Source organism: Haemaphysalis longicornis, unplaced genomic scaffold, assembly GCF_048455015.1.
Source record: "Haemaphysalis longicornis isolate Haplotype H1 unplaced genomic scaffold, Haemaphysalis longicornis Haplotype H1 scaffold_4, whole genome shotgun sequence".
In the NCBI taxonomy this organism is placed as follows: Eukaryota; Metazoa; Arthropoda; class Arachnida; order Ixodida; family Ixodidae; genus Haemaphysalis; species Haemaphysalis longicornis.
Genome location: NW_027526361.1, coordinates 122122014 through 122132473, shown reverse-complemented (window position 1 = coordinate 122132473; position 10460 = coordinate 122122014). Strand labels below are relative to the sequence as shown.

At 43.3% G+C, this 10460-nt stretch overlaps 1 protein-coding gene across 1 annotated transcript in view; it reads left to right on the top strand.

Annotated features, from left to right (window-relative positions):
• The first annotated feature begins 669 nt into the window (after positions 1-669).
• The window catches only part of LOC144179355 (luciferin 4-monooxygenase-like), a 43825-nt gene continuing 34034 nt past the window's right edge, over positions 670-10460 (top strand). Inside the window, exons 1-2 of the mRNA XM_077707676.1 lie at positions 670-824; positions 3455-3607. Of these exons, the coding sequence (XP_077563802.1) occupies positions 816-824; positions 3455-3607 (162 nt within the window). The 5' untranslated portion in view covers positions 670-815. The remainder of the gene's footprint in view (positions 825-3454; positions 3608-10460) is intronic.

Below are 10460 nucleotides of genomic sequence, written 5' to 3'. Positions count from 1 at the left end.
TTGAACCCTCTTAAGCTCCCTATGGCACCAAGACTGCCAGAACAGACGCCCTCGCTATGCATGTAGCGAATCAGAATAGGAAATGAGGGGCTCGTAGAAAATAACGCAGAAATAATGGTTGGCAGTCAAGAAAACCTCGGAAAGCAAAGGGGAGGTTGTGGTAGGTCATTGAAACAGATAAAGAATTTGCGAAGAAAGAAAGAAAGCGGAGAAAAAATGCCCACCAGGTGGGATCCGAACCCACGACCTCCAGAATACCGGAATAGGAAATGACGGGAAATGAGGGGCTCGTTGAAAATAATATATATATATATATATATATATATATATATATATATATATATATATATATATATATATACATATATATTTGAGAGAATATTTCTGTTGTATAAGTATATTGAAGATACCCCTTCATATAGCAAATTAGTATCTACTGACATAGCGTACCAAACAGTATATCTAAGTTTCAGGGACTCCGCGAACAGTGAACCTAGAACGCAATATCATCCTTTACAGCCAATTTGTGGAAGCGAGCACATGAGAACCGAGCGAGAGGGGGAGGTTCCCGGCTCGTAAATCTCGCCAGGGTACGGGTAAATATGAAATGCCAGCTGTCACGGGTCATGGCTCTTACGTTAGGCGTAATGAAAGCGGACAAAAAGCCAGCTTCAGCATTACAAAAATCCAGATAAGCGAGGCACTTGCCCGTGATCCTCTTGTGAGCCTTGATTAGCTTTTGAAACAGTAACTTCGGTGAACCTAAGCTTTTTGAGGTGCATTTCGGTTTACAGAGAGTGAGATCGTCACGCACAATGGTGCAGGTAAAGTGCAGGTTTTTTTCTCTTTCTTGTGTGCGAACATTTGTGTGCATGTTTCTGAGAGTTTCCCTCCCAGCAATAACATTTATAGCAGTGGTAGATTTAATCCCCTCGGGAAAACATTCCGCCAGATAATAAAATAAGAAACAAAAAATATTACGGCCCATTTCGTGCATCCTGCCATTCAGAATGGCCAATTCTTTGTATTCGACGCATCCTAGTGATTCCTAAGGAACTAATTCCTGTGTCACTTGCCACGACCCCTTTCTAGAGCCCGGAACATGAATAATATCTGGTCATGTACCACCGACGAATGTGTAATTCAAGATTTGAGCGAATATTAGGTGGTGCACATGCAAAGGCAGAACCCTTGTAAGGAAGCGAAGGGCCTTGTGCCTGGGAAAGACTCTACCATAAATCGAGGACAGCATACGCTGGGTTGCTGTAGCGGCATTGCTGCTGTTCTTTGAGAAATTCAGCCGACGGCAAACGTAACTTACAGAAGTAAGAAATACCCTAGAACTCACAAACGAAACGAATTGTGGCGAGTGTGAAGTTTTGACCACGCAATGCAACAGCAAGAATCTTCTTGGCATGCGGAATTTGAAATCTCGTGTTGAAAGCTGTATTGTGCCGGCCACATAAAGCGCCAGACCATTATAGGGCTACCGCCCAACGAACAGCCTCATACTTGCGAAAATGTTACTGTTGAGTATTGAATTTTTAATTTCATGGTGTAGTGCAGGGACGGCGCTCTACGCAGCATCTGAAAAACGTGTAATGGGATGGTCGTTAGGAACGCTCTTGAATGAACAGGATGATTTGCGAAATAACAAGAAGTTTTAACGCCATTAGAGGAATTACTCTTTTAAGTCCGCCCGGCGGACAGCTCGTTCGCTCTACAGTCAACGACGACCCTACTACAACACTAAACCTCCTCTAAGGGGTCCCAGCTTGGATTCAGTATTGATGCGTCCAGCTGAATAATCTGCAATTCTCATTTCATGATTGGCGAAGCAAAGGCTTCGCACAAGGGAAAGAAAAAAAACGCGTACAACTAAGCTTTGATTGTGATAGAGTGAATGCGAACGCATTACTGTTTACTTGTAGAACATGACATCTGAGTATAAACATCGCATATTCAGCTTGTGTATGCTCACATCGGCTGTGCCGTCACGTATCTAGTGGCGAGATTGTTCCTTGACCCTATTATCCTCAGTGTTTTCGCTCTTACTTCGTGATTATACAGTCTGTTAGAATGACTGCAAAGCCTTGGTCACAGGTTTGTGGTACTGTATAAACGCTATTAACGCAAACGCACCTGATTACTCGCCTAATTGCCGCTATTAGCACCACCAAGCTCAAAATACGCCAGTAGTGTTGAGTATGTGTGCCGAAGACGCGTTTGAAGTCTAAAGCACCAACGCCTCAATTAGGGCCACCTTAGGGGCCATGCAGACAAAATAGAAGTTTGTTTCATTCCAAAAATTAGGTAAGCTATTTTACGCACAGTGCTTTTGGCAGCAAGCGATGCAATTTTCAGTGACATCTTAAACAACTTAAGCCAAAATTTCAATTTTCTCGATAATTCGTGTGTTTCTTGACATCTACGATGACGTATTTAGGGCAGGTATTTCAAACCAATTTTATTATGGTGACTGAGAACGGTGAAACATCTTGTGCTTGCTTTGTTTACTGTCCATGATGGCTGGATGGCGCCACGATACCGTCCATCACCGCTATCCGCACTCGCTTTGTTTTTAACTGGAATTTGTACGCTACTAATTTTTTAACGGTTTGTCCAATCATGTTGAGAAACATTGGGCTTCCTCTAAAAACATGGTCACGTAATGCAATGGCCCACATCTCAATTGGTCAGTGCCTTGTGAGAAAACCCCTAACGCGCCAGACTGTTTCGCAGCTAGGAACAGCATACTGCGCGCAGTACACAATTATGGCCCTATATTGCCGTGTTCATTTGTAACTTTCGTTGTTTTTAGCGGACCGTTCTTACTGATAAAAAGAGATTACGCATTCAATGTAAGCGCATATAGCTCGTTGGGAAAGCCTATCAGCCCTGCCTAAATAGCACTTGCTTTCGCCGGACACAGACAATCGCTGTACTGCCCATAATACCTCACAGGTTCTACTGTGGCAAATGACCTAGTGCGTCGCATGGCCATTCCTTTCTTTCCTATTATACAGTCTATTTCAGTAAATGTTGCGCTTATATTGGTGGCACCGGTATTTTAACGACGTAATAATTCGAAGGAACAAAACTTGCATTTGGTGTTCATTTCATAAAACGCCATGCATCAACTCTGGTTATCGGATATCTGTTCGCCTGGCATTCCTGAAGTTGCAGAATAAATTACCGCCCAAACTATTTTTACCCAATTATTCTATCAAAATAAATTACTTTTGTTTGTTTACAAGAACTGCCTCACAAATTGGGGGCTATTTTGCAAAATTTGTAACATTTTTCTTTATTTATCAGCCAACTCTCATTTTGTGTTCCACGCATTGGCCATTTTGTGCGTCATCATCGCGCCTTCTTTGGGCTACCTCTTAGCCACGACGACGGGAAATTGTTAACAACCGGTTTATCTGATGCTTTCCCGGAAAATATGTAGGGTAAAGACACAGTCGTTGCTGGCCGTCCGGAGGGTGTTACTATTGAAGATCGAGTAGTCCAGTCTACGGAACAAGAGCTAGTGCTTCCTGATATCGACTTCGGTACTTTCATCAGGAAGGTGTGCAGAGAAGCCCCTGAGGATACCGCTCTGGTAAGTCCAGTACACTTCCCTCCGTGACGCTTTTCTTCAGGACCTTAGGGCCCTGCTACTAATAGTAGGTCATTATTCTAAAACCATTTTGAAGAATAACGGAATTTATTCATTTTATTTATGTATTTAATGATACTGCAGGCGAGTATTTTGGCCCTGGCAGGCGAGGCTACACAGTATACATAAAATATAATGAAGATTAGTAGCTACAATCAAGACAACACGAAGACCATAGCAACGTTCAACCATCAAAATTTACAATGTTGGACTCAAGCTCTTTCATAAAATCAGCAGATTCAAAAACCTCTTGTGGCAAAGAATTCCCTTCAGACACAGTTCGGGGGAAAATGTGTACTTGTGAGCGTCAGTTCTGGCGAAAATTGGCGATAATGAGTATTCATGGCTATGTCTAGTTGTCCGTAAAGTTAAAGGTTTTATACAATTAGGAAGTAATAATTTAGTTTTCCCTACAAGACAGTTGTGAAGAAACCCAAGGCGACTAACTTTCCGGCGAGCCTTGAGAGTCAGTATATTGTACTTCTGCATAAATAAGAATGGCGAATCATGCCTTGTATATTTACTAAAAATAAATGCCATTGCTTTTCGTTGAACTCTTTCAAGCTGCATAACATCCTTCTTAAAATGGGGGTCCCAAACGTCAGCAGCTTAATCCAGTTTTGACCGAAGGCATGTATTGTAGGCAAACATCTTAATACTAACTGGAGCATTTTTAAGTTTTCTTTTAAGGAACCATAGCTTGCGCAGGGCTGATGAAGAAATATCCAATATATGCTCTGACCAAGTAAGCTTCCTCGTAGGAGTAACACCTAGGTACTTATATTGGGAAACTTCTAATAGAGGCTTTTGATGTAGCATATAACAAAAAGAACTAGGACATTTGTTCCTTGTGACACGTAAAAGTAAAGTTTTCTCTGAATTCAGCGCCATACCCCGACGCAAACACCAATCATCAATTGCCAAGAGAGTTTTTTGCAACAAGAAATGATCATTTGTTTATGATATTTCTTTAAAAACAGAACAATCATCCGCAAACATACTTATGGATACATCATGAGGCACTACATCCACAAAATAATTTACATAAAGCAGAAACAGCAGCGGACCTAAAACACTCCCCTGTGCAACGCCCGACGTAACAGAAAGTGCACTAGAGGAACAATGATCAATTTCTACAAACTGTTTTCCATCGGCTAAATACGAGGCAATCCACCGAATTATGTACAAAGCTAACCCTATACACTCAATGTTTGACAATGGTTTTTCATGAGCCACTCTATCGAAGGCTTTCGATAAGTCTAAAAACAGAGCGTCAATTTGACCGGACTAATCAAGTACACTCGATATCTCGTGTACCGTCGAAATAAGCTGCGTGGTTCTAGATAGGCCCCTTCGAAAGCCGTGCTGATGGGGGGACAAAATATTGTTTTTAGTAACGAAATCCTGAATAAAATACACGACTCCGTGTTCCAAAAGCCTGCAACAGGAACTAGTTACAGAGACAGGACGGTAATTTTTAGGAAATAGCCGGTCACCAAATTTATAGACGGGCGCCACGCGGGCTATTCGTCAGTCAGCTGGAACGTCACCAGAAGTTATTGAGAAGTTAAACAATGTGGTCAAAAAATTTGAGATTTGTTGTGCGTAACGTCTTAAAAAGGAATTTTACAGTCCGTCAGGGCCTGTGGACTTCTTATTATCTAGCTTCAACAACATGGCCAGAACCCCCTCACTAGAAGAAGCACTGAATCAGGCTACCTCGGAGCAGTAGCTCTACAGAATACCCCTTCGTTTGGAGTTCGTGAACCATGGAGCATGACCCTATTTGCACCTTTCGCTCTTAGCAGGGATTGCTTCTCGACTGAGAATTCAGTTTTGGAAGTGAAAAATTACACACGCTGACCAGTGTTTCACTGAAAACAAAACCCCTTTCTAAAAGCAAAAGCAGCCTACTTTGTGTATATATGTAGAAAAAAAATGTTCTTACACTGCAATACGCAAAATACCGAATAAAAAATTTATATGATAACCTTTAAATAAAACAAAAATTTCAAATGTCTTATTCTGCAACGCATTTTTTAACTATTCGAAGTATCCACAAACCGGTGTGCTGTCTCATATAGAAGGCTTGTGTCGGCGACTATAACACATCGAGGAGCCATTATGTATAACAGTGACTAATTTTTCGTTTCGGATTAGTACTCCCGCCCGGGTTCATGTTATGTTATTTGGACAGGTATGAAACTCCAGATATGACAACGTTAGATTTCTTGAGCGTTAAGGTTTTGTGCAAGATTTCCGTTTCATTTTTCTAATAATGGCATCGCCAACTACATCCTTGGCGCACGCTATGTTCTGCAATCTCTGTTACCGTCACTTGCCGAACGTAATTAGGCATTAACACTTCAATCTAGTCCCAATGCCAAAACACACAATGTATCATATTTCTATCGCCTCTACACGCTAGTAAATTGCGGTGGTGCTTTCAGGAGAGACACAGGAGACCATCGCTTTTCTAAAGTTGGGGCGCCTAAATTAATATGTTCCTTACAACACTCGAATCCTTCTATCCACAGCTCGCTCTAATTTTTTGTTCCATGTGCTACAGTTGACTTTCCATTAAGGAGGAAACGTTTATAGTAAGCTTTGCAGGTTGAAACATGCTTCAAGGTGCGTAGAACGGGTGTTTTCGTTTTTGTAAATGCGTGACTGAATGATTTCAGATCATGATAGAAACGTTTTATTTTTTTATAAGATTACTTCTTCAGTAGCAATAATTAGGCATTTAAGTTCTATAATTATAGTACGGTTACACGAATAGTCTTCATTACGACCGCTCTGTTAGCATAAATGTTGGTGAGCCAGAAACAAAGGTATATTAGGGATGCCTACATGGTACTCTGAGACAGAATCTGCCCCATTGTGACTGGGAGAGCGTCAATACTCCTTTTTCAAGCTAGAATACTGGTTGCATTCAGCCAACAAAAAAATGTATGAGAGATATGCACTCGAAACCCTCATTAGGGCGCACTGAAGGCGTTTCACAGTAGCGGAAATATCACAGCTGTAATCAGGACACACTTTCGGGTTTCGTATCTGTATACAATAGAAGGAAATTTCGCGCAAGCAAGAATTCCGCAAGCCACGCTATAAAGGCCATGCCATCACGTGCTGCGGCGACGCGCTCACTTTTTCCTTGACATGGTTTGTGAGCCAGCTAGGATATCGCCTGTGGCTGCAAAAAACACAACATTGGGGTTAAAAAAACACGCTTCATTTCGCATGCCAAAAATCAAACTGCGCACAAATTAACGGGGACAGGAAAACATGAAAAAAGCACACGCGCAGACTCGCAACTGGTTTATTACTACACACATCCAACCCTTAAATGCTCAAGCGCCCACTCGACACGCCCTACATGCGTCACAGTTCTCGGTGCCCTCGGCAGCACGTACAGAAAACAGTAACAAAAAAAACCCAAAACAAACAAATTCATGTGCGATGCGGTTGTGTGATGCCTAAAAGTTTGTTTCGTAGTTTTTGTTATTATGGTTTTGTGTATGTGCCGTTGAGTGCGCCGAGAACCGTGACGAATGTAGGGCTTGTCGATTGGGCGCTTGGCAATATAAGGTTTTGATGTGTGTAATAATAATCCAGTTGCGAATCTGCTCTTGCGCTGTCTTCATATGTTCCTGTTCTTGTTATTTGCGCGCAGTTTGTTTTTTGAGATGCATCATTACCAACTCGCCCAACTTTCAACCCTTTTACAGTTGCTTCATTTTAGTTTGTCAATCGAAAAGCGCTCTCCTAGACCATTTTTTGTTAGGAATTGGAAACAGTTTTGTGCAAAATGCACACAATAAAAAGTTCTTGTGGATGCTCGGTTTGCAGCACGAACAAAATAAACTCCTGTTGCAAAACAAGCCTACTTATAATCGTACGTATGGCGACCGTCAAGGCGTACTGCACTTGAGTGGCACCTTTTTTTTATAGTGTATAGTAGCATGTTAACTCGAGGACACAGGACACGAAAAGTAATCCTAAACAAAATACACTCGTCTTGGACGTATCCAGGGGCGAGGGGAAGGGGGGTGGTAAAACGTGTTTCGGTGTCAGAACACACCCCAAAATTGTCTGAGCGCCGCATCTCTCTCGCGCTCTTCCTTTCGCCTTTGTTTCGCCTGTGCTTTCTGTACACCGCATCAATATTTATGAAGTAAAAACAAAACTTAGGAGGAGTTTGGTGTATAAATATGAGATATGGCACAATTTTGTCGAAGCGTAGGATTCGTATTTTTTTACCAGTATAACACCCGCAGAAAAATATTTCTGGTTGCGCCCCTCCCACTCGTTATGCGTGTGTTACTATTGGACTGGATATACTTGTTAATAACAGGCTTTTCTTTTCAAAAGGAGGCTGGGCAACGGCGGGCGTCTTTATAAAAGATGCACTTTTTCAAAGCAAGCAATGGTCCTCTGGTGCACTTCTTGTAGGGGTGTATCGTAAAAATATCTTCTAACTAATTAAGAATGAATGTCTAATGAGCGCGGAAAAATCTGCAGCGAAGGAGCGCCACAAGGTTGTGAACTTAGATTTAACGGGCCTATATTTCTCAATCACGCAATCGTTTTTTTCGTAATTAGCTTGTCTGCGTATCAGCTAGGTATTATTTAACATGTAGAGAGCGGAATCGTCGTTCCTTCCTACGTACTGCTGGCGCTCTTAACCATTGTGTCGCATGCACGCACTACCACTTTCTTCACAACCCAGTCTCACGCCTTCATCATAATCGCTTTTGGCAACAGTCTGTCGACGAGGTTGCGGTCTCATGAAACGCGTCCTCCATGTCTCCCTTGTGCGAGTCTCGCAACATAGACACCTTATCTAATAAGGGCACTAACACAAAACTGTCCTCTCTTTTACCTTGTCGGTGTAACGTGCTCTCATCCCTGTTGCTAGGATTGTATGGGCACCAGCTCATAGCGGAATCCCCGGCAACGAGATCGCCGACCTCGTGGCTCGAGATTTGACCAGCGGAGCCAGCGCTGGTGAATCCGACCCGAGCCCGAGCGCATGCAACCTCTTGTCACCTACCAAAAAATCACGCAACACTATAGGCTGTCCCGTAAAACCTACTCTTCGCCACACAAATTTCTAGCGAGAGATAAGGAAAGATTATTGCGTGCCCTGCAGGTCAACACCTTCCCGCATCCCACCAGACTACACCACTTTGACCGGACACACGGTTCTCCCCTTTGCCGCTTCTGTGGGACTCTCAGACACATAGAGGGCGGCTGCGACAAGTCCACCCTAGAACCCCTAACATCCACCTTTCCATAGAGCTTGGGGAAAGAGCCTTGGCCAGCTCCGGCCTCAAAGATCAGCTCCGCCTGATCGAAAGGGCTGTCGACGCGGCCCGAGCTCAAGGCATCCTGGAATGAGGACGCCTCTCTCAAGCATTTTCCGGATTAATTAAAGTTTATTTCCCCTCTCTCTCTCTCTCTCTCTCTCTCTCTCTCTCTCTCTCTCTCTCTCTCTCTCTCTCTCTCTCTCTCTCTCTCTCTCTCTCTCTCTCTCTCTCTCTCTCTCTCTCTCTCTCTCTCTCTCTCTCTCTCTCTCTCTCTCTCTCTCTTCTCTATCTCTCTCTCTCGGTGTAAGCATACAACATTGGCGACCTTCGGTCTACTTTCCTTTTTAGGACACAGTATATACGCTGAATGACCAAGCTGGAGGTTTCTATCCCGTCATACGAGGCGGCTTGTAATCCGGCCTGCGTCTCTTACACACCCCTGTCGTGTTACGTTCGTCCGTACTTTGTGCTAAGGCCGCATAGTCAGAAATTTAGGTGCATTCACGTTTATGATTTTGAAGGTGGTAGCGTGGCTTGACCTTCTGTTTAATGGAAGACTCCGCACCTACTACTCATTTTAACCACTCTAAATAGCATTCTGTGTACTACATCAAAACGTTATATATTAGTTTATAGCATACACTAATACAATTACAAGAACGATGAAAAAAATGGCGTAGTGGGGAAGCCATTAATGAAGACACCTTGGAGCTCTGCACCTATGTCTAGCTACACGTTTGTTTTACATGTCGCACCCATTGAAATGCGGCTGTCGTGGCCGGGAATCGTACTCGCGTTCTAGAGAAGCAGCATCGCTGAACAACTACTGCATTGAAAACATTTATTGTGTACATGTTTCTGAATTGAAACGTGACACCAAACATTTCAGCGTACCAACTTGTGGCTGAGCCATTCACGTAAAGTTGCCAAGACTCTGGTCAGGAAATGTGAGGGTGTCTCTGATGTAAGGGTACGAGCTCTTATTACGCCGATGTGACGTAAACCTAAGGCACTGGAAGCTAAAGTTAATACACTACTTAAGTGTTAACTTCTGCATTTCAATCCATAACGTGCTGTACAGACTAGATGCTACGTCTGAGTTCCCGCTATGAAGACACTCAACAAAATATAATAAACAACTTTCTGTCCGCGTATAAGCCCGGGCTTGATCACACACACGCGAGCCCTCCTTAAGCTTAAAAATGAATGACCGGGTGGGCCCTGCCACGCACGGGCTAGGCTTACTAATAGACGCCCTGGATTGGGTCGGCCTCCGGTTAGGTGTTACGGGCCCGTATAGGGCTCGTGCTTTATAAAGCGCCCTCGTGTCAAGCCCGGGAATACAAATTAGGCCCGTGCCGTGCTCTACTGTACGGGTCATCATACGAAAATTCTTTCAGAAAAGTGATATCATTTTACTGGCCGTTTGCTGGCCGTGGTGTACGCTCGCATTTCCCCCACTCAGAAGGTTCTAAAGCTAGTGA